We start from the raw sequence: 24,769 nt of genomic DNA, 5'->3' as shown, positions 1-24,769 counted from the left end.
CAATTACTAGAACTCTGAGATAGTTTCAGTCAGAGAGTTAGTTGTTCCTTACTTTTACTTCTAAGCCTAGAAGAGGACTTTCCTATTCCTTTTCATTTAAAATACAACTTATTCTGTAATGGCATAGTTCACTGAATTCCAGATGAAAGTTATGTTGTTTTCATTAAAATTCATTTCATAATTAAGCAATAAAAAATCTACTCTGGGATGACACATGCCTTATAAGGCTGTTTCAAAAACCCATATATGTAGAAAAATCTACTTTGCCTTTTATAAGTTAATGTAGTGAAAAGCCATAATGGTTTTCTAAATTCAAAAATCTAAAAGTGGCTTTGATTTTTAATTAAATTAATGTCAACTATTAATCCTCCCAGTACATTAGGGGTCTTCATATAATTTTTTAATCTCCATTTTCAAATAGTGTTTAGAAATATTTGTTTCTAGGCTTAGATACTTTTCCCTACACAAATTCTAGGAAGATTTTTTCAGACTGTTGCAGGGGAGGAATAAATTCTTTTTCTAATACCCTTCTAGGTTCTCTGACTGGAGTTCTATAAATTAGACTCACAAAAGACAGATTAACATGAGAAAGGCATACAAATTTATTTATATTAATATATACTTACTTAATATAAAATTTACAAGACACAGGAGCCTTCACAGGGACACGAAGACCTGAAGAAGTGGTTAAACCTGAGCATTTTTTATGTTAGGTTTGATGAAGAGTGGAGAGCAGTGGGAAAATGTAATAGAACAAAAGCATGTGAGCTAAGGGTGGTGAACTGGGGGAAACTAGCAAGGTATGTGCATTTGGATTCCTCTCAGTCTTCAGAGATAAGGATGCTCCTTTCCTCCAGGTGTAGGGGTATAGGGAGGGCACTGTTCACACAAAGGTCTTGATACCTGTTTTAGGAGAAGGTCAGATACATGCTGTTTCTCAAACTCCTTCAGCTTAAAATATTTGATATCCTAAGGTGCCATATTTGGAGCAGCGTATTCTAAACACCATCACTGTGAAACTGGACATACGCGAAGATTAAATAACATGAAGTGTAACCAACCAGGACCTTATGGGCCTTCCCGGGACAGGCCACCCCCACTCCCACCCTCTGCTTGAGCTCCTCTCTGAAGTACGGAGATAACAGTATCAGATGCACATTTCCCGGGTAGTTTTACAGATGCTAAAACCCCACCAGGTGGAAGAAATTAACACATCCCCTCTGCAATGTGGCGGGAACCAGGTAATATTTGCAACGACTTATCTGCCTTTTTACTTTACCTCACCATCAACCAATCAGAGGATTGTGCAGGAGCTGATCATACCCTGGGACTTCCATCCCTTGCCTGGCCTTTAAAAATGCTTTGCTAAAATCCATCTGGTAGTTCGGGCTTTTTGAGGACTAGCTATCCCAGACTCCTTATAGGACACCCTGCAATAAATGTTGCACTTTCTTTAACCACAACCTGGTATCAGTAGATTGGCTTTACTGCGTGTGGGCAAGTGGACCCAAGTTTGATTTGGCAACAATAGGCCTTAACTCACTCAGAGTCCCTTAGGAAATGTGATGGAATATCAGTCAGTTGACTTGCAAACTAAATAGTTTAACACAGGTAATTTCTTAGAAGTTATTACATCTGGGTCCAAAACATACTATAAAGTTTTTAAGTACATGTCAATCCAAAAGATTATAATGCCCACCACATAGATTTGTGTGTACTGTCTAAAATTATTACCCAACCAGGACCACCACATGTAGCAAGGCAGGCTTTGCACTGCACAGAGTGAGTGGTAGCAGGGTGGGTGGAGAGGGGATTCACGTAAACTACTATATGAATCATATGTTCTGGAGTTGTGCACAGAAAAGCTCCTAGACCCAAGCCTCTATGAAAATTTATTTTGAATAGTGATAAAAATCGAAAGCCCAATTTTAAGACAGTGCTGTACTTTACCCAGAAACTTTTTCTGTACTTCAACAGAATAATTATTTAAAAGATTTTATTAGGGTAAGAAAATAAGAATGTGAGGTAAATAATACTTTTATTAATTTCCTTATTTCATAAAATTTTAAGCATCATGGTCTCTCCCTTTATTAAAAAAGTTTGTTCCTGAGAATTAAATATTAACTAAGTTTTTGTAAGCAAAGTCACATTTTACATGTAGAGAGATTTCAGCAGGAATTCAAGACCTTAATTCACTCCAAGCCACTTAAAGAAAATAGGGTGAAAAATCTCAGAAAAGTAAGAACTAAATTAATTGGATTAAGGTTTTCACAGTAATACATATTTGTTTTGTCTCTACTGTGGGACTATTAGCTTTTGAAGGAGAGACATTAGGTCGTGTTTAACTTTGTACCCCCAGTATCTGGCATCTGGCAAAAAGTAGGCACTCGAAAAATAGTTGAATAAATGAATGGAGACAGACCAAAGTCAGCTGATTACCACATTAAGAACAGAAAGTACTAAATGTTTTAAATATTTGTTTAGATATGGACTTCAATTCCATATTGTGGCCAGTTAATAAAGTATCAAGACAAAAATGAAGGAATGGAACAAGGACATTAAGATAAGAAAAAAGGGGACAGGAAAAGACAGAGGGAGGGTAAGGGACCAACAGGGAAACAGGCACAGTGTAAGAGACAGTGGGGAAAAAAAGGGAAGTGGGGGCAGGAGAGGAGTAGACTGGAAATACAGAAAACAGTAGAGAAATAGGAAAGGCGGCAAAGAATAAGGGCAAAACCTAACAGACAAAGGTGCATTTGTACCAAAAAATTTATAACTGCCCTCCTGCAATCTGCAGCTCACCAGGGCCATGAATTTCAGAGTCTAAACTTCTCATCACTCATCTTTGAAATGTGAGTTGGCTGGTTAATTACTGTTCACAGTTTTGGGGTTGTTTCCCTGTAATTAATTTTTCTTAGTCATAGCGGCAGAGGCCAAAACAAAAACATTCCTCAGGTATTATTAATTCAGGCCAGGGAGTGATCCTTCCCCATCAGCTCTATCCTGATACTGTCTACTATCTAAAAGCAAGAGAATCCTTTCACAAAAGGAAGAACACTTTTGTGATATAAACAAATACCACATCATTTCATTATTATTTAAGTTGAAAAATTTTAACAGTACCTAACACAGTATTGGGCACATGGTATACAATCAAAATGATACTTCTAAATTCAGCTTTTTAGGTTGTTGGGTTTTTTTTTAAGTAGAGAATGTTAGTCTCATGAAAAGAGCATTCTGAAAGTTGATCTGATGTTCAAATCTATTTCTATAATCGATTACTTACACGTATTTTCCACTTCTGTGATACCATTTTTATCATCCTTTTTACTCCATCTTGACTTAATTAACAATATATGATTTGAATATCCTGAATTAAAGGGAAGCTCTCAAAACCCCAGCAACTGTAAATAGCTATGATGATGGCTGCGGATCCTTGAACAATGCACTGCTGACCCCTCTCAGAATGGTTCTTTCACTTTCACTGCATCCCTGAGCTTTGTTTTTTTTGTTTTTAAAGATCTGAAGTAATAAAAGCTCACTGTCGTGGCTAAAAGCAATGAGACACAGAAGAGGCCCTATTTTCAAACCTCTGATAACGTCAGAAACAACAGATTAATCAAGGTGAACTTCAAAGGGACAGAGCGAAGGAAAGAAATGGGACTAAGAAAATAATCCATGGTTCCCCCTGTTATCATAGAATAGCTAAGTGACAAGTGGCCAAGTCTATGTTCCTTCATTCTTTCCACTTTCTTCTCCATCCTCCCTCCTTTTTTCTTTCTAATTTTTCTAGGATATGATGAAGAAGCAACTACAAACATACAAGTAGCTGTATAAATATAGATATATTTCACTTTGCACAACAAAATGGGCCCTTAAAAAGTTGTATAAACCTATTATTTTGTAACAAATTGATCATGCTTCTCTTTAATTTATCATTTTTGAGATGCTTAATTTTCATTCCTGATTAATCAATTTTGACTTTAGGTTTCTCTTCCCTCCTAAAACTAGACCGAAAAATAAAAGTCCGGAAACAAACTCTTAGATCCTTGGGGAGGTCACCATTTATGTAAATTCTCTGGTGACTTCCTGTTTAATGCAAAAATGTCTCTTTGAGCTTTGGGATTTTATACATTGTTTCCATAGAACTTAGCATGAGGAGTCACACCAACTATAACTAAGCTGGAGTAGCAGCAGAAAAACAATGTGATGTAGTTTATACTGGAAGATCCTCTCATAAAATGTCTTCCTCTACCATCAATAAGCCTATTCATAATGGGGCGGGGGGGTAAACATGCCTGAGGAGAGGGCGTAGCAATGGAAATGCCAGTGATTAAATTAAGAAGATAAATAATAATTGCTGGAGAAAAACAAAACAGCCCAAACAAATGAATCTTTTGGAAGAAAGGAGTGTTGGGACAGGATCTGCAATCTAGGAAAAGGGAAAATGAGACAAGCAATTAATACCACAATTTAAGATTATACGGTGAGGAAGGATAATGAGGTAAGTTGATGCCTGAATAAATAGCAATTTCCAAAAAATGGCATAAAGGTGCTGGGGGAGAGAAAAGGTTTTTAGGTACTTTTTATAATTAATTCAACTTATTTTGACTTATACAGACTATCTAAACTTTAAACGTTGATTCGTGAAAATAAGCAGGAATTTTTGGTCATTTATTTGTGTCCAGATGTGTATTTGGATCAGAAGTTGATGGCAGAACGCGATGGTAGAAGAAAACGGAGCCCCCATTTCATGAGGAGGAAACAGAGGCACGTGGAGGAGAATCTGAGAATGGGGTCAGCTGTCGTGACCTCAGAGCAGGACCTTGTAGAGTTGGTTCCCATTTTGCTTCTCTACAACAGGAGGGGATACTGTGTAGGATGCCTTTTCTCTCATAGTCAGAAGTAGCTCAGGGTTGTAAAGCATTATTAAGGTTTTACTTGCCCAACAGAATCCTCAGACAACACCTGAAATCTGCCCCCTGCTTTCATTAGCCTGAATCTGAGAGTTGTGCCCCAGCACTCTGTCAAACACATCATGTGGCTGCGGGTAGAAAACAATCCTTTCCTTATAAAATGGAGAGCCTGCAAAGTAGGTGTTACCAGTGTGTGTGTGTGTGTGTGTGTGTGTGTGTGTGTGTGTGTGTGTGTGTGTTGCTACACCCAGTACTTTTTTTTCAGAGTATTTATCAACTACGTGGTGAAACACTTAGCATTTACATATGCTAATCAATTAAATTATTGATTCATTTATCAGGAACGATAAGTCTACAAGACATTCAAAGAAAAAAATTAAAAGAACTTTGAGAAAGAAGGTTGAGAAAGGCAATTCACAATGTATCAAAGCATGAAAATAAAGATCTTGCTTTTCAAAAAACGTCCGTGAACGTACAAGTCATTATAGGACCTTTACGATATAGAAATAGTCAACAGGAAAACTGATTATCTTATTTAGTATGTAACATATGCATTTTCACTACTCTTTCTTCACTGACCCCTCCTCCACGGGTTTCACAATCTTTGCATTCTGTTCAGCCAAAGATGAGACTATGTTCTAAGAAACTAATCATTTTCAGTCAATTTAAATGATCACAGTGATTGGCAAAGTGATAGAAATATATCAACCCCTTGAAACCAAGAAAGGAGCATTCCCCAATGTGTTCACTGACTCCAATATAAATAGATCCATTGTTCTTCCAGAAGTGGACCTTCCATAATGGCCAGCATAATAAATTTAATTCTAGCTCTGAAAAATATGTCATATAATTCCCAATCTACAAAGCCTCCATTTTAGCATATTACTTAGACTTCTTTCTGATCTGGCTAGAGTCACACAGAAAACTGTCAAAAATATTCTGTCTGTCTTCTGTACTCATTTAAAATGAGAGAATAACTTCTTTGTTTGTCATAGTCACTGTAATATTGGAATTGGGAGAGTCTTGTAAAAATAAAAATTCATGAGTCAGTACATTCACATTCCATTAGTTACCCAGTGTATATATCTCATTCAAACCTAAAATTCTTCTATCTTCTCACTCTCATCTGATGACCTTGCTTCCTATTTCATGGAGAAAAGAGAAGAAATCAAAAGACGCAGATGTAGAGAATGGACTTGAGGACACAGGGAGGGGGAAGGGTAAGCTGGGACGAAGTGAGAGAGTAGCACTGATATATATACACTACCAAATGTAAAATCGATAGCTAGTGGGAAGCAGCCACGTAGCACAGGGAGATCAGCTCAGTGTTTTGTGACCACCCAGAGGGGTGGGATAGGGAGGGTGGGAGGGAGATGCAAAAGGGAGGAGACATGGGGATATATGTATATGTATGGCTGATTCACTTTGTTATAAAGCAGAAACTAACACACCATTGTAGAGCAATTATACTCCAATAAAGGTGTTAAAAAAAGAAAAAGAGAAGAAATCAGAAACTGAACTTCCACATGCCCTCACTACTTCACTGACATACCTGCACCCATGCCCATTCTCTGCTTCCTCAAGGACAATGAACTCTTTGTTCTCCTGCATTCAGATCACTCTTGTTTACAAAAAGATTTTGCCCCTATGACTCTCCCCTTTCTCCTCTTAATCATTAATTTTTCTCCACTCTGTGAGATCATTGTCATTAACATCCAAACATTCTTTAACAGCACCCACCTTATAAATTACCTTCCCCTATCCTATATTTCCTTGCTTCTCTGCTCTCTTTTGTAGTAAAAATTCATATTTTTACAGTAAAATTGCCATGTTTTCCCCACATAATGACTTAGGAATCCAAATTGCTTAACTTATATGATAGAATAGTCCCTTTTTCTTACTACCATTCCTATAGACACAATCTGAGATCTGAGAACCAAGTTCTCTCCTTTAATCAAGCTTCTCTCTCACTGGCCTGACCAAGACATTTCAATCATAATTTAAATAACAATGCTGTTGATAATATAAAGGCAGCAAAGAATCCAGCTGCTTCCTTTATAATTGTACTGAACCCACAACAGCACTATCAGCAAAAACTGACTTCTCCATAAACTTTAGCAAATACGTTTTAAATAACTTCTAAGAAACAAGAATTAAGGGGTATGTTTACAATTAGTTCATATTACCATTAGGATGCTAATATCTATCACTAATTTTTTGACATGATACTGAAAATAAATCATCTCAATGTAACTATACATAATATAAAATATATAATCTATTTTAATATATTTAAATGTTTTATATAAAAATATGTATTTTAATCATAAGAAAAAGGGGACATCCATCAATTAAGTTGACCTCATAAAATATGAACAGCGTTATTTATTTAGGAAAAAGGAACTCTTCAAGGAAATCTCACACACTCAGTTAATACTCAATACAAATCATTGCCCAATCAGAAGAACTCAATAAGAAGGAAGATTATGCTGTTTTCCTTTCCTAGTAGGATGAACAATTATAATCTTGGTTGTACTGTTTAGAAAAATCTCAAATCATTCAATCAGATGCAAATAACAACTGAAATTAGATTCTTCCTTTGGCCAGTAATTTCTTGATTGTGAACTACAGAAGCAGGACAATGTAGTTAGGTCCTGCTGCACACAGAATTTTGTGACTATTCTCTATTTAGTCCAAAAGAGATCTCTTGTCAAAATTTGATTATGAATATGAGCAATGTAAAATATCATTTTATAGTAAGTATTTACATACTTATTAGGGATTAATTGTAAAATGAATATAACATATGTATAGTTCCAAATATTTCTGTAGTGTTGGACTGAATGTATGTCCTGGGCTACAAAAATGAAGGAAAGTGCCACCTAGAGGCAGCACTGGATTGCAGGCATTTGATGGCTGAATCTGAAACCAAAGAAGCTGATACGGAGTATAGTCACTGTTAAGTCAGTATAATATATTGGCAAAATGTTGAATAAGGCTTAGCTTTTTAAATTAACTTTAATCCTTGATTATTTCCAGAACTGACTTCAGTATTCATCTAGTTTAACCAACTCACTTTGCAAACCAGGAAACTGAAATTCAGAACTGTTACAGGATTGTCCCAAGGTTGCCCTGCAGTAAATGAGAGAGCTGGGCTGGCACCAAGTTCCTCACTCTTTCTCGAAAGTAATTAATTCCATTCATTTGGAAAATGTGTTAGACAAAACAGTATAAAAAATGTGTGAAAGTATTGTTCTATAGTGTATAAAATAATTTTGAGATTTGAAAATTACTGTATATCTTTTCCTTATAAGCCAAAGAGGCTGCAAACAATAAATGAGCTTTTATAATACATTTTCTAAACTGTAATATTTTTATAAGAATATAAGTGTGACTTTCATAAACTCTAATTTATGGCTCTTGAAATGTGTTTAATTGGCAGTAAGCTTTTTCAAGATACAGAAGATACAGTCCCTTTTCACTAAAGTCTCATTAAATTAGTTATCTGTGTCTTTAATGCAAACATTCACTCTTTTGCATAAAAAAATCTATTGAAGAGGAAGATGTAGTTTGATACCAAGTATAGGCTGAATATGGAAGTACACACTGATTTTTAAAATCTCATTCTAACATGGTAGCATCTTATCTGGGTCAGAGTAACAGAATACAAACTAAATGTTAGAAATAAAGAATGTACTTACTATTTATTGAGCTACTCTTTACGAAGTTTTATGTTAGATACTTTGAATACTTTATTTCACTTTAATTTTATTGCAGAAAATTTGATTTCACACATCTAACTTTCACCAAATCCCTTTAAAACAAGCATAAAGAGATTTTGTGGAAAATTAAACACATAAAACCCCAAGAAAGAGAGAACAGGAGGAAAGATAACAAAAAAAAATTGTGGAAACTGTAAAGCAATTGGTTGATTACTGAATAATTTAGCAGACTGAGAAAAACTAAGTCCTAAGGCCAACAGTGGAGAAAGCTGAGAACTGTCTGGAATTATACTACAGAATCCCCAACAGGCTCAGAAACTGGGATTTCCAGGTACTTCTGGATGTGGGTGAAAAGAATAAGGAAAACTGGCAAGTCTGTTTAGGACGCAGCCAGACCCTTAGACTCATCTGCCCACTCTCCTCAGCTGGGACACTTTCCCTCCTCAGTCCTGACAAAAGACTGGAGGTTTATTCTCTGGGGAAGGTTAAACAAGTCTCTGGACTGGAAGACACTCAGATAATTAAATGAAGAGCTCCCAGAAAACAAAATATGATAGCAGCAATTAAAAACTAAATAGTAGTGATGGATGATTAAGTAAGTTGAGAAAATCTGTTAGAAAGAAGAGAAAAACAAACCCCAAAGATATGCAAAATATAAAAGACTCAGACCAAGATTCCACTATCTGAATAACAGGAGGTCCAGAAAGGGAAATAAATCATCAAAGAAATAATTTGAGTAATTTACCTTTAAACATTTGAAGTTGCAGAATTTGCAGAATTTACAGAATTAAAAAATCTACTCACTGAGAGGTTAGCAAAATGCATAAAAAGTAACCACATCAAGACATTCCATTATGAAATTTCATAATATTGAAAATGAAGACTCTGACAGCTTCTCCAGAGTGGGGGGAGGGAAACTCAGCTCAAACATAAAGGGTTAGGAGCCATAAAGCCCTCAACTACTCAGCAGCAAACCAGAAAGCTATACATTCTTCAAAGAAGACTTAGACATGTGTGAACAGTTAGGGGGTGTTAAATGGAATTTACACAGGCATACAAATAAACATGTGGCATACCGATCTCATCAGAATGATGGCATAACTATGTTGGGAGGATTGAGCAATAGAAGGATGTCACTGAGGTTGGTGGGGGAAGGGGAAGAAAAAAGAGCTAAATTTTCATTTTTCAGGTGTGAAATCAATAAATAATACCAAAAACTAAAATCAAGAAGCAGTAATATAATCATATTATTTATCATTTACCTGAAAGTAATTAGCCAATAATCAGCTTAAAGATGTGAAAGTGGTTGCCTGTGGACAGACCAAATGAGAGGAGGTGTGGAGGCAGGGGGAGCGGCAGACTTCTCTTCCTAATAAAGCTTGTAGATCTACTAGATTCATCAAACATGCGCACGTACACCTTGAGTATGAAAGACTCATTTATATTCGCTAAATTAAATCTAAGTTCTATAACCCTTGGAAATGTAAAAGTAATGAAAAACAGGAGTTAATGGGTGGAAGTAGGTGTGGAGGAAAATATAGGGGCAGTAAATCTCTTATCTTACACAGTAGGAAATCAAGGGGCTGTCAAAAATGTACGAGTCAAGAAATAGAACTTTTATGAAGCTAAATAACAAAAGAAGTTTTTTCATGAGCTTGGTAGGGATTGGAAGTGGGGAGAGAAGATAAGTGAGCTAAATTTCTCTCATGTCATAGAGGGGAATCAAAAGCTATTTTTAAATTGACATATTAACAAATAAAGTATATGCATATTATTTAAGACTTGGATTTAAGCTCCAGAAAAACTAACCATAAAATGGTTAAAAATAAACACTTTTGGTGAGTAGGAATGAAGGAAAGTATATTGAACCTTACTTTACATTTAGCATCCTCTTTGGTGTTTGAATTTGTATTATGGCACATGTTGTTGGTATAATAATTAAATAGACAAATAAAAATAAATCTATTAATAAACACTGGGTGGGTCAAAAGGGTCCTTCGGTTTTTTCCGTGAGATGGCCCTAGTAGTGCTTAGTTGTCTTTAACTTCATTCGAAACAATTTTGTTAGATTGTATGTAACAGCTGTCACATCAGCATGAATTTTAAAAAAAGACATCAAAATTGGTGAATTTTTGTGTAGCCATTTTAATATTGAAGATGGAAGAAAAAAGCAATATTTTCGGCATATTATGCTTTATTATTTCAAGAAAGGGAAAAATGCAACTGAAATGCACAAAAAGATTTGTGCAATGTATGGAGAAAGTGCTGTGACTGATTGAATGTGTCAAAAGTGGTTTGCGAAGTTTCCTGCTGGAGATTTCTCACTGGACAATGTTCCACACTCGGGTAGACCAGCTGAAGTTGATAGCGATCAAATTGAAACAATAATTGAGAACAATCAATGCTATACCACGCGGCAGATAGCCAACATACTCAAAATATCCAAATCAAGCGTTGAACATCATTTGCACCAGCTTGGTTATGTGAATCGCTTTGATGTTTGGGTTCCACATATTAAAGTTAAGCGAAAAAAACCTTCTTGACCATATTCCCTCATGCAATTCTCTACTGAAACATAATGAAAATGTTCCATTTTTAAAACAAATTGTGACGGGCAATGAAAAGTGGATACTGTACAATAATGTGGAATGGAAGAGATCGTGGGGCAAGCCAAATGAACCACCACCAACTGCACCAAAGGCCAGTCTTCATCCAAAGTAGGTGATGTTGTGTATATGGTGGGATTGGAAGGGAGTCCTCTATTATGAGCTCCTTCCAGAAAACCAAACGATTAATTACAAGTACTGCTCCCAATTAGACCAACTGACAGCGGCACTTGACGAAAAGTGTCCAGAATTAGTCAACAGAAAATGCGTAATCTTCCATCAGGATGACACAAGACTGCGTGTTTCTTTGATGACCAGGCAAAAACTGTTACAGCTTTGGCTGGGAAATTCTGATTCATCCGCCGTATTCACCAGACATTGCACCTTTGGATTTCCATCTAGTTTGGTCTTTACAAAATTCTCTTAATGGAAAAAATTTCAATTCCCTGGAAGACTGTAAAAGGCACCTGGAACAGTTCTTTGCTCAAAAAGATAAAAAGTTTTGGGAAGATGGAATTATGAAGTTGCCTGAAAAATGGCAGAAGGTAGTGGAACAAAAGGGTGAATACGTTGTTCAATAAAGTTCTTGGTGAAAATGAAAAATGTTTCTTTTATTTTTACTTAAAAAACCGAAGGCACTTTTTGGCCCTCCCAATAATAGAGCAGATGATCACATCCTATCTAGTTTTATGTCTAGATTTTCACACATGTTTTTTGAATAATATTTTATAAAGAGACAGTAATTTTTGTTTCACAGCTGGTCTGTAGCATAAAAGATACAAATGCATGCTGGGCTTCCCTGGTGGTGCAGTGGTTGAGAATATGCCTGCCAATGCAGGGGACACGGGTTCGAGCACTGGTCTGGGAAGATCCCACTTGCCGCGGAGCAATTGGGCCCGTGAGCCACAACTACTGAGCCTGCGCGTCTGGAGCCTGTGCTCCACAACAAGAGAGACTGCAACAGTGAGAGACCCGCGCACCGCGATGAAGAGTGGCCCCCACTTGCCACAACTAGAGAAAGCCCTCGCACAGAAACGAAGACCCAACACAGCCATAAACAATAAATAAATAAATTAATTTTAAAAAATTGTCTAAAAAAAGATACAAATGCTGATTTATGATATTTTAGTCTGGTTTCTATTTTTAATCCACTATGTAAGTACAAAGATTGGTAAACTACTGTCTGGTCAAAATATGTTGATGCCAGGGTATATACTTAATAAAATAATTCTATAAAAAGGATCCTTCACATCTAGAACCAGAAAATCTCACACAGTAATTCACTGTAATTTACCTCCTCAAAGCACTGCAGGCCTATATAACCCTCCAAAGGGAGATGCTGCAGTTTTACACACAGTGAATACTTCCATTGTCCTAATGCTACTCTTGTCCTACTTCTATGCTTATAAACATGGCACTATTTTTACCTTGAATAATGCATGGCTTGGTGGCCTGCAATATTAAAATAGAAGTCTGTTGTGTGCTTCATCTCATTGGTGTGCCCAGTGGCCTCGATCCAGTGTCCTACTGGGAGACAATAAACACCATCCACCAAGTTGTTTTCATTATAAATACAGCAACGGTCGTGGTGAGGCCCATTGCCTAGAACAAGAAGAAATGACAAACAAAGCAGTTACATCAATGTTTTGCTTAAACAGCCACAGAGCTGCTGATACAAAATTAATAGTAAGATGAAAATAAATACAAAGCTGCATAATCTACACATTTCAGTATAAACAAAAATAGACTAGAGTAAGAGGGAACACAGTAAAAATTTGTAGAGTTACTTATGAATTTCATAGAGTCCTATGCTCCCTTTGAATACATGGATATTTCCAAAAGCATATTAACTCAGAATTTCTTGGGACCTTTCAGTGCCTTAAGAGCCTGTTGTGAGTCATTTTGTAGCCTGATAAGCTGCTGAAAAGGGTTTTTAAAGCCATTAATGTCCCTGCGCTGCATACTTTTATCTTCCTGGTATGCAAATTTATGACTAAGATCAGTAATAAAGTGTTGCAGTATCAGCTCAAGCAATAAATTTTAAAAAACAAATACATTAAGAAATAATAAAACAAATATCACATCCAATCCAGTTTGCATGTAAATCAGTGGTTAGTATTATCTTCAAATGGGAAAACTAAGTATCACAGAGATTAACTAGCTTGTCCAGGGTCACAGAACTAATAAGTGCACAGCTATCAGTAAACTGATACCCCTAGACCCCAACTTTCAGGCACCTGACACCTTCATGCTGTTTTCTGCCTACTTCACAAGCACCAAGACACACATCCTCTTTCCAGTGAGTGGAGCAAAAGAGGCAGAGACAGAAGAACATGTCTCTGAAAACACTACTTGCCTACATCACAATTCTGCCCAGTATCAACTACACTAGTAAACAGACCTTTTATTTCTATGAAAATTGTAATTCGTACATTATTTTTATTAGCCCTTCTTATGTGACCACCCCATTTCAAATAATTCTTTTCCTTAAACTACCTAATTTCCATATATTGTCATTTATAAGAAAAACATGTAAGCAAAATAAAACAGGAAAAGTCACATTTATTATGAATATGAAAATTCGACTCATTTGTTCCTTGCTCTATCTTACAAAACATTTTACCTAAGGTTATTTGGCATAAAATCTATTTTAAAAAATCCTTAAGTCATTGGGCATTTCTTTAGAATGTAACTCCCTTCCATCAGATAGAAGGTACAGGATGGCTCCTTTAATAAATCATCATTGATCTTCCTAGCTCAGACTCCTCTTTTTCTCTTGATGGCTACAAGGCACTACACCAACTGCCCTACTAACCTTGATATTTAATAGATGAAAATCAAACTATACTAGCAATTTCATTTCTAGAAGTATATCCAACAGAAATATAAGATTAAAGAAAGATACATAGATGCATACATGTGTGTGGCAATACTATTTTAATAGCAATATGGTAAACTACGTAAGTTCATCTATACATTTTTCCACAAATATTTATTGAATGTTGACTATATGACAGGCATTATACTAAGTCATGTTAAAGATTTAGGTATTTCCCATAAGAGCAATGAAAAATTAAAATATTTTAAGCAGACAGGTGACATGACCACATTTTTATTTTGAAAATATCTCTCTGGTTATAGAGTAAAATATTAATTCAAGCACAATGAGATTAGAAATAGAAAGTCCATTTAGGAAAATACTGCATTAACCCAGGAAAGAGATGGTAAAAGCTTGGATGTAGAAATGGAAAGGAGTGGGAAGATTCAGTAGGGAAAAGCCACAGGACTTGGTGATTAATTTGATATGGGAGGTGAAGAAAAAAGGGAACCAATAATGACTCCTAGCCTTCTGGCAAATACAACTCAATATATAGTGGTACCAGTCACTGAGATGTGAAATCTGGAAGAGTTGGAAGGAAAGATCATCAGTCTGGTTTTGGCATTTGGGGTTTGAAGTGCTATTTAGATACAAAAGGAGATGTCAAGTAGAGAGTTAGAGTTATTGATTTGACACTCAGACCGGAGATCTAAACTAGAAAAATAAGTTTATGAGTCATCTAAGTATAAATGGTAATTGAGACAAGGATATAGGTGAGTCACAAAAAAACCCAATACTTTATACATTCTTTTTTAAAATTTTTATTTATTTATTTATTTTTGGCTGTGTTGGGTCTTCATTGCTGCGCAAGGGCTTTTCTCTAGTTGCGGCGAGCGGGGGCTACTCTTCGTTGCGGTGCATGGGCTTCTCATTGTGGTGGCTTCTCTTGTTGCGGAGCACGGGCTCTAGATGCGTGGGCTTCAGTAGTTTTGGCTTGCGGGCTCTACAGAGCAGGCTCAGTAGTTGTGGCACACGGGCTTAGTTGCTCCGTGGCATGTGGGATCTTCCCAGACCAGGGCTCGAACCCATGTCCCCTGCATTGGCAGGCGGATTCTTAACCTCTGCGCCACCAGGGAAGCCCCGAAAAACAATATTGATTGAGAAGAAAAGGCTTCTAGAACCAAGTTTAAAAGCATCTCAACATCGAAAAGCTGGACAGAGAGGGATGAGCTTACAAAGGAGGCACAGAAAGAGAAGCTGGAGAGGAAAACTAGAAGTGAGTAAGTGAGGTGGGGGAGCATGACTGAAACTGTAAACATAGACTAAAAACTTGATGGATGCATGTCTGACTGTTAACAGTAGTTACATCTGAAGAATGTAATTGGGATGGAAGGACTACTTTAAACTATTTTGAATCCATTGATTGGATTTGCTACAAAGAGAAGGTATTACTTTTTAGTAATAAAAGAATAATATCTATGGCTCCTACTGTTCAGTATAAGAGACTTACAACAATTTAAATGTTGTAACTTAAATAAATTTAATTATTGAGGAGCTCAAATATACATAAACTACACTGTTGAAGAAAAATTATGTATGTAACATTGACTTCCTAAGAATTCTTCATTCCTAGAATTAGTTTTCTGAATTATTCATTTTTACACATACATGTTTTAGGAGAAGTAACAAGACACATCTAGCTCTCTCAGCCAGGGAGGTATCAGTGCAGGTGTAGGGGAGAGCAGGAACTCCCACCCCATTCAGTAGTAATAAGGAGTCCAGTCCCTTCAGCTCTCAATGCAGATTGGGTGAGGAACCTGGGTAATGAGGTGGTACCTCCACTCTCCTGCTGGAGCAGCATCAGAGGAATCCAGTTAAACCAAAAGGGATTTGATAAGATGCACGGTCTCATTATATAATACTCAGAATGTCGAGGTTTCAATAAAAAGTCACTAATTATATCAAGAATCACAATGATCTCAAACTGAATGAAAAAAGAAAAGCTCAAAAGATGCTAACATCAAGATGACAGAGATGTTAGAACTATCTGACAAAGATTTTAAGCTTCAACAATCCATTGAACACATTTGAAACAAATGGAAAATCACAAAGTCTCAGCAAAGAAATAGAAGATGGAAATAAGAACTAAATGGAATTTTAGAACTGAAAAATATCAGTATTAACAATTGAAATAATAACTTCAGGGGATAGGCTCAAGAGCAGAATGGAGCGGACAAAGGAAAGAATTAGCAAGCTGCAAGACAGAACAACAGAAATTACCCAATCTAAGCAACAGAGAGAAAACAGATTAAAAAAAAAAAAAAAAGGGACAGAGACTTAGGGACCTGTGAGACTATAACAAAAGATGTAACATTCCTGTAATTGGAGTCCTAAAAAGAGATGAGAAAGAGGGTATGGTGGAAAAATATTTGAGAAAAATAATGTCTCAAAACTTTCCAAATTTGCCAATAAGCATAAATCTACAGGTTCAAGAAGTTGCACAAACTCCAAACAGGGTAAACAAAAAGAAATCCATGCCACAACACATCATAATTAAATTTCTGAAAACTAAACGCAAAGAAAAAATCTTGAAAGTAGCCAGAGAAAAATAACAATTTAGGAAAACAGCCATTCTAATGTCAGTAGGCTTCTCAAAAAAAATGGCTAAACAGAAGATCTCTATAAACAGAAAGGAAATTGTTGAACATCAGGAAAGAAGAACATGGTAAGAAAATATATGGGTAAATACAATAGACTTTCTTTCTCCTCTTGAGTTTCTAATAAAAATTACAATGCTCTCTGATGTGGCCCTACATGGATGTAGTGGAAATATTTAAGGCAGTTATATGGAGAAGGGCAAAGAAATAAAGAGGGAAATAAGATTCCTCTAATTCATTTAAACTGGCAAAATGATGAAACCAGTTAACTATGACAAGTTATGTTTGTATAATGTAGGTAAATCAAAACGGAATTCTAAAAAATGTTTAAGTATGAACCATATTGCCATAAGAAGGCAGAGAAAGGAAACAGAGAGAGAGAAAAAAACCCTCAGAAACGAAAAATAAAATAGCAAACTTAAGTCCTAACATACCAATAATGTCATTAAATGTAAACTGTCTAAATACACATTAAAATACAGAGATTATCAGAGTAGATTTTTTTTTTTTTAGTGAACAAGCTATTTGCTGCCAGAAGAAACTCACTTCAAATTATATAGGTTAAGTGGAAGGTAAAAGTACAGAAAAAAAAGTACCATGCAAACATTAATTAAAAGAAAGCAGAAATGGTTATATTATTATCATGTAAAGTAGAACCTCAGAGCAAAGAAAATCAGAGCTGGGGAGGGAAACGATATGGTGGCAAAAGTATCAGTCCAACATGGATGGACCTGGGAGGCATTATGCTAAATGAAATAAATAAGACAGAGAAAGACAAGTACTTTATGATTTCACTTAAATGTGGAATCTACAAAACAAAAAACAAAACACAGAAAAAGTGATAAGATGTCTTTCAATGACTGAATGATTTAACAAATTGTGGTACATCGATACCATAATTTAGCCAAAAAAAGGAATGGCCTATTGATAATGCAATAACCTAGGTGAATCTCCAAAAACTTATGCTGACTGAAAAAAATGCCAATTCCACATACTGTATAATGCCATTTATATAACATTCTTGAAATCAAAAAAAAAAAATTATAGAGATGGAGAACAGTTTAGTGGTTGCCCGGGGTTAGAGGTTGGGGAAGGAAGAAAGCAGGTGAGGCTAGAAAACAGGAACATGGGAGATCCCTGTGGTGATGAAAATGTTACCATTGAGGGAACTGGTAAAAGACACACAGGATCTTTCTGTATTATTTCTTACAATTGCATGTGAATATACAATTACTTCAAAATAAAAAGTTGAATTAAAAAATAAATAAATCTTGGTTTGTCTGTTTTTTCCAAATAGACTGTAGAATTTTTAAGTTTCCAACTCACTTTCTTTTCCATAGGACTGGCCTAAGAGTACAATGTATAACACATTGTTTACTACCGCAGTGATTTACACCTAGAAGTTTAGTTGACTTTTCCAGGTCTCTTCTACCTCATAAAGGAGTCAGTTGGCTGTGCTGTAACAAGGTTAAAGGAGTAACTTCTTTGGAGGGGGGATGGGGGTGGGGAGCGAGCCTGTAGGAGGTGAATTATCCATTCCATTGGAGCCGCCCATTGCCAGTCATTCATTAGCATTAAGTTAAAATAAATAAACATACAAACAACTCACTAAGGCAGGATAAACTAACATGTGTTATTGGCAGAAAAGCAGAAAAGGGTTGGTTTAATTAACAATAAACACCTATTTCCTTAGAGCAGATTTGGCCATAATATTATTTGTTCACTGAGGCAAGTTAGGTAAGTTAAAATAAAGCAAATAAATGTGAAGGAGTAAGAGGCCTGCTTTCTGGCACTCCAATTAAAGCCTGAGAAGTAAGAAACCTCAAAAATTTATAAACCTGGACTAACACATTATTTTAAATAGTTCTATAAGTTTGAAAGTTCAAGTTAAAATGACTTTATTTTTTATAAACTCAGAAGGCTTGAAATTATATTGGACAAGCAAAATCTATTGGATAGTGTAGTCTACTTAAAATTAAAATTCTAATTATTTTGCATATGTTATTTTATTTGAATCTATCCTCTTTGGAGTTTAATTACCTTGCAGTTTTTATTTCCAGCACACGAACATCAATTTTGAACCTAACACATTAATCTCTAATTTTAGCTAGTAATTCACCCAAATCAGATCTCTCTCATGCCCCATCTGTTACTTACTGCTTCAGAAACTATTGGTGCATAAAGTTGTACAAATATGGTATAATCATTACCAACTCTGGTATTTTGATTTTCTGTTCCAATGGCAAAAGCAAAACAAACTAAAATGCAAAAAATCTTTTTGTTCAACCAACTGCCTCTTTGAGAGAGTGGATCCTGTTCCACTTGAGCACTTTGGTAAATTGCAGTACGCAACGGTAGAAAATAGCTGAGTTTGGGAGTAGCAATGGGAGACAGGTAAACTGCATGATAGAATAGAGGACACAGGTGCGATCAACAAAGGAGAAGATGGGGGAAAAGGGTGTGAAGATTGAGAAGGAGAAGGAAGGGTGAGATGGAGAAAGAGAAGAGAGAAGGCAAGATGCAGCTGGCAAACTACATAAAGTGAAGTGATCAAACACATTGGTCATGAGACCACCAGAGAGCAGGTAAAAGCAAGCATTTTAATACTTACTTTGAAGTTGTTTGCCTTTCTATAATATTCCTCTCTACTCCTCCCAACCAACCTTCAATATAACCTACTGCATTCACACACAAATTTCTTGCATGGAGAGAGAGAGAGGATAGTCCATTAACGAAAATTTATTTAAAAACTCAATTTCTAAAAAAAAAAAAAAAAAAAACCTCAATTTCTTGCCTGTGTTGACGATGTATAACAGGGCAACAACAAGCTTTATCTGCTAAGCAGAGCAGAAGCAGGAAAGCAAATGTAAATCCTTACAGGAGGATTTAAACCTTCCCTCCTACACAGGCATCTTAGAGAGGGTTCCATCCTCCCCAATCTATAGGAACAGGGACTTAGATAGATATACATAGATATATAGATATATAGATGTATAGATATTTAGATATATAGATATCATAAGGAGGAAGACCACAGTTAAAATCTAACTTATGTAATTATACAGTCTTTACAAGCTTTCAGAATCTGTACACACACAACAAAATTAAATTTTAAGAAAGAAAACAAGGAAAGCTAATAAGAAAATAATAAATAATACAAGATTTAGGAAGAATATTTTGATTTACAAGATTTTTATCTCATTTGATTATAGGAACGCAAAAACCTTAAATGCAAAGAGTTAAGTAGACAACACTTCATGCTAATGGTAAAAAAATTAAATTTGGGTAATGAAAATTAGGAAATCAATGACTACCTGTGGGCATGAATAAAGTTCTATACTAACTCAGGTAGGTATGTAGACAAGAGCCCAGTTCCTGTATAATAATACTGCATTAAAATAATAGGAGGTGTATATAGTCAAGTGCCATGCCAAGAGTAAAAGCTAAAATAACTCCTAGGGGGCTTCCCTGGTGGCGCAGTGGTTGAGCATCTGCCTGCCAATGCAGGGGACGCGGGTTCGAGCCCTGGTCTGGGAGGATCCCACATGCCGTGGAGCGACTGGGCCCGTGAGCCACAACTACTGAGCCTGCGCGTCTGGAGCCTGTGCTCCGCAACAAGAGAGGCCGCGATAGTGAGAGGCCTGCGCACCGCGATGAAGAGTGGCCCCCGCTTGCCCCAACTAGAGAAAGCCCTCGCACAGCAACGAAGACCCAACACAGCCAAAAATAAATAAATAAATAAATAAATTTTTTAAAAAAATAGAATAACTCCTAGGAAAAATCCAATACAAAACAATCCAACAAATTCAGGAAAGAGCTCCAAGAGTTTTGGTTTAAAATAATTATAATGACTACAAAGACACTTAGCAATGATGAAAATAGGAACTAGCTTTAGAGATAATAAGGTTTTTCTACAATAGATACGAAAATATTATTGTTAAGGAGGCTAGAGTTTGGAGGACCAGAAAGGAAAACATCAAATGTGACAGGATGATTATGGTAATGAATCAAACATCTGACTCAGGGGTGTGCGTGTGTGTGTGTGTGTGTGTGCGCGTGCATGTGCGTGCACGCATGCAAATATGTATATGTGTGTGTGACTGTCTTTCAAGGTAAAAAACTGATTATTATTGGTGATTGTTATTTTTATGGTGAATAGTAAGTTGAAATGTGATACATAAGCATCATCCTTTCTGTAAATCTGTACACTGTCTAACCCTTTCAGTCAAAATTTAGACAATTACTTGATAGAACCACAAGTCAGGGGTCTCCAGCCTTTGTACATAATAGGTCTGGCCTGACTTGCTCTCATTAATAATCAGACTTAAAATGATTCACATATTCTTCAAATTCTATGAGATGACAAAAGTCCTTCAGACAGTTGTTTAGTAGGCAGGTGTGATGTGTTGGTTCTCTCAAAGGTGAGCTTGAGGTGTGCGGAAAACAGGAACAGCAGGAGTGATTAATAAAGCTTAGCCTTGGGTTCACTCTCTACCAAGTCTCCAGAGGGGATCTTTTACGCAAAACTCCCCGAAGAGGCTTGATCAGTTCCAGCTAAGAATTTTAAAGAAAAACTTAACACCTGCCAAACCATACAGAACAGAAAACATTAGAAGGGAAAATTTCCATGATAATAAGAAGATATAGGTGAAGTGGAGGCTTAGATCAAGCTAGGTTGAAGAAATATAATTTAAAAATGGTTATGGGAAAAGCAAAATTCAATAGTTCTTTTCTTAAAAGATTTACTAATAATTTAATATCTCATTGTTATTAACTAAATTATGTACCCCCAAAATTTATGTGTTGAAGCTCTAATCCCCAATGTGCCTGTAGCTGGATATAGGGCTGTTAGGGAGGGAATTCAAGTTAAATGAGATCATAAGGGTGGGGCCCTAAACCAATAGGACCGGTGTCCTTATAAGAAGAGGAAGAGAAACCAGAGATCTTTCTCTCCATGCAGGCATAGAGGAAAGGACACAGTGAGAAGGCAGCCATCTGCAAGCCAGGAAAAGAGTCCTCACCAGAAACCAAATCTGCTGGCCCCCTGACCTGGAACTTCTAACTTTCAGAACTGTGAGAAAATTAATTTCTGTCATTTAAGGCACTCAGTCTATGGTATTTTGTTATAGCAGTCTGAACAGACTAATGCACTCATATATGTGAAATATTCTAGAATTTAATACAGTTAATATCCAAGTATTATTGAGAGCTTGTTGTATATCCAGTCCTGTGGTAAACTGAGGTAGACAAATGAAATTTAAAACATGATTGTCACAATGAATTGACTATTGTTGATTAGACAAAGGTTACACAAAGCAATTAGTGAATGAAACAAAACTAAACTAAATGGTGAAAATAATTTTAAAACTACGCAAGACACTGATACATGAGCAGACTGTTCAAGGACTGCAAATAAGCTGCATCTCCAATGACATTTTTCAATGTATGATGACTGGAATGCTATGTTGAGATTTATTTTAAGGATCAATTGGCTCACTAGGAAAGGAAACTATGATAGATTTGCGGTGTGTACATGGATATAGAAGACTGAAAATAGAGTATCAGTATGAGCTACATCTACTGAGAAAAGTTTTGTGATAAAGGGGATGGGTCTCAAGCTGTGATGACAACAGAGTATGCTTTAGATACATAACAAAGAGCACAACAATGTATGAATGAGTATGATTCGAAGAAGAAAACAGATAACAAGAACAAATGTTTACTTCAGTGGGTAAAGTGACAACATAATATGGACTCATAGGGGGTTCTTATTACTTACCAAATTCTAAAGCAAGCACTGTAAAACAACTGGATTTCATGACTTGGAAAAGCAAAAAAGAGAATTACCACTCTTCTAACCATTATTTAGGAAGTCAGACTTTTTTTATTGCAGACGATTTACATTAATTAGTGATTCATGAGGATACACACATCTTAAAATGGGAAGCATCTCAGAGATTGAAGATTCTCTTTAAAAACATCTCTAAAATGTCATTACCAGGCAATTATGCTTCCATTTAAAATTAAATACAATAACAGAGCTCTCCTTTTTATATAACTTTTAGAGAAAATCTGAAACTTAGATTGTTCTTAATAGGCTTACTCAAAGCACCAAGACTGAATTATTAATAATTCATTCAATGTGATGATAATCTAGAGAGAAGCCAAAAGATTTGACCACCTGATTTGAAGTGATCAAATCTTTTGGTAGCTAATAATGCCATGACTCAAGGGATTAAACAAGAAGATTGGAATATTAAAATGCTCCATCTCTGCATAATTGGATATATTTCTACATACTGCATTTACTTTCTATAGTCACATGCAGAGATGTTTATTCATGTGTTTAATGTATTTTTATTTGATTTCTCTAATAATTTTTAATGTTGATTTTCCTCCTGTCATTTAAACAATTTTTATAATAGCGTCTAGACTTCTGTTGTTAAATTGTCAGGTCAATTTTTCTCTCCATAGCACTCTCAGAATTGACTAGAAATTTCATTGTGTTTCATTGTCTGAACACAAATCCAAGTCACACTATTAAAAATAAAGCATCTATATTAATATTAGACTCACTATATGAAGCAAATTCCTCTAACCAAATTTCACTACTTCATTTGACACACTGTGATGCCCACGACAAAAGCTTTCATGTCACCTACCTTTGTGTACTTTAAGTCAAATCATGCTGAGGCAGAAGGCAATACCTTCCCTAGTAGCCATATCTCATTTGGATGCAAAGAACATAAAATAATCATATTCATCCCAGGAACTCTGAAGAACATTGAGGATTATTTTACATTTAACCCCATCCTAACCCAGCTCACCCAGCAGACAGGCATTTTAGTAGTTTCACAGTAAGTAAATGCTTTGGCATGAAATCTCTCTTCAATTATGATTTTCTAGAATGTGGCCTAAATGGTTTAATGAGACATGCCCTTGAGCTGATCTAGATCTGATGTGAAAACCATCTCTGCTTCATGCTTTGGTTTCTTCTATGGCAAAAATATTTTTTTGATAGGATAGAGATACAGCTGATGTAAACAACATAGAGGCACTGCTCTAGTTACTGAAAAGAAACTAGAAATGAACAGCTAATTGAATAAAGTGGTCAAATAGTTTTAAAGACTGAATTGTTTCTGAAATTGATAAGACAGATTAAAACCTTTTTAATGAGACATATAGGCTGTAAAAATAAAAGAGTGTCAATTAGGTAGATTATCTTAAAATTTACCAAAGCCATAAACTACACATGTATAAGAAAGAGTTGATAAAGAATTTTGCTTCTCTGAGTCCTACATCTGACTACGAGCAACAGAAAAACTGACTAACAGTGACTTCAACAAATACACATATATCTCTCATGTAGCAAGAGGTACAAAGCCAGGCAGTCCAGAACTGGTGAAATACCAAGTGCCTTCTAAATGTCTGCTTTGCCATCCTTCACACATTGACTTTGTTGTCATGCTTGTCAACCCATGTTCAAAGGGTGACCTCTAGACATAATGTCTGACACTCCACTAGCCTTGAAGAAGAGTGAAGCGCCCTTGTTCCTTTTCATGAGAAATTGAAAGCTTTCCTGGGAGCCTCACCCAAAAGACTTCTCACATCTCATTAGCTAGAACTAGGCAACACGGTCATCCTTAGACCAATTGTTAGCCAAGATGAATAAGAGTACCATAACTGATTAAAGTAATAATGTTTCATCCTACTGCTACCAAAACAAATCAGGATTTCTGCTATCCTGGGAAAGCTGGGGAAAACAAATGCTAATTAGGCCATGGATGGTGATGGTAGTGGTTTGGAACACATCATCTTTCTCCAGCAAATCATTTTGGAAGATAAACCACATTTCTTTAGGTAGCACTTGTCTCTACCTGATTTAATTCAATAGTACCCAATGCATTAAATTTTTAATTGTAAACTATTTTTAAATAAATCAACAGGAAAACTAAAAGCATTCTGTGGTATTAAAACCTTAAAAATTGCCCACACATGCCCCCCACACACAAAAAAAAAAAAGAAAAAAGAGAGAGGGAGACTACAGGCC

The 24,769-nt window shown here is 36.0% G+C and overlaps 1 protein-coding gene across 3 annotated transcripts in view; it reads right to left on the bottom strand.

The window, feature by feature from the left end:
* EPM2A (EPM2A glucan phosphatase, laforin) overlaps nucleotides 1–24,769 on the bottom strand; it is a 130,089-nt gene that overhangs the window by 44,712 nt on the left and 60,608 nt on the right. For 2 of the 3 annotated variants that reach the window (XM_082474894.1, XM_082474892.1), the window contains exons 2-3: nucleotides 22,499–22,540; nucleotides 12,672–12,846 (exon numbers count right to left, since the gene is read on the bottom strand). In XM_082474894.1, coding sequence (XP_082331020.1) covers nucleotides 12,672–12,846; nucleotides 22,499–22,540 — 217 coding nt within the window. The remainder of the gene's footprint in view (nucleotides 1–12,671; nucleotides 12,847–22,498; nucleotides 22,541–24,769) is intronic. The other variant, XM_082474893.1, reaches the window with a different exon arrangement.

This window comes from Balaenoptera physalus, assembly GCF_965194825.1.
Source record: "Balaenoptera physalus genome assembly, chromosome: 9".
Lineage (NCBI taxonomy): Eukaryota > Metazoa > Chordata > Mammalia > Artiodactyla > Balaenopteridae > Balaenoptera > Balaenoptera physalus.
Note: the sequence above shows the minus strand (reverse complement) of the source record. Positions and strands in the feature narration are given on the sequence as shown.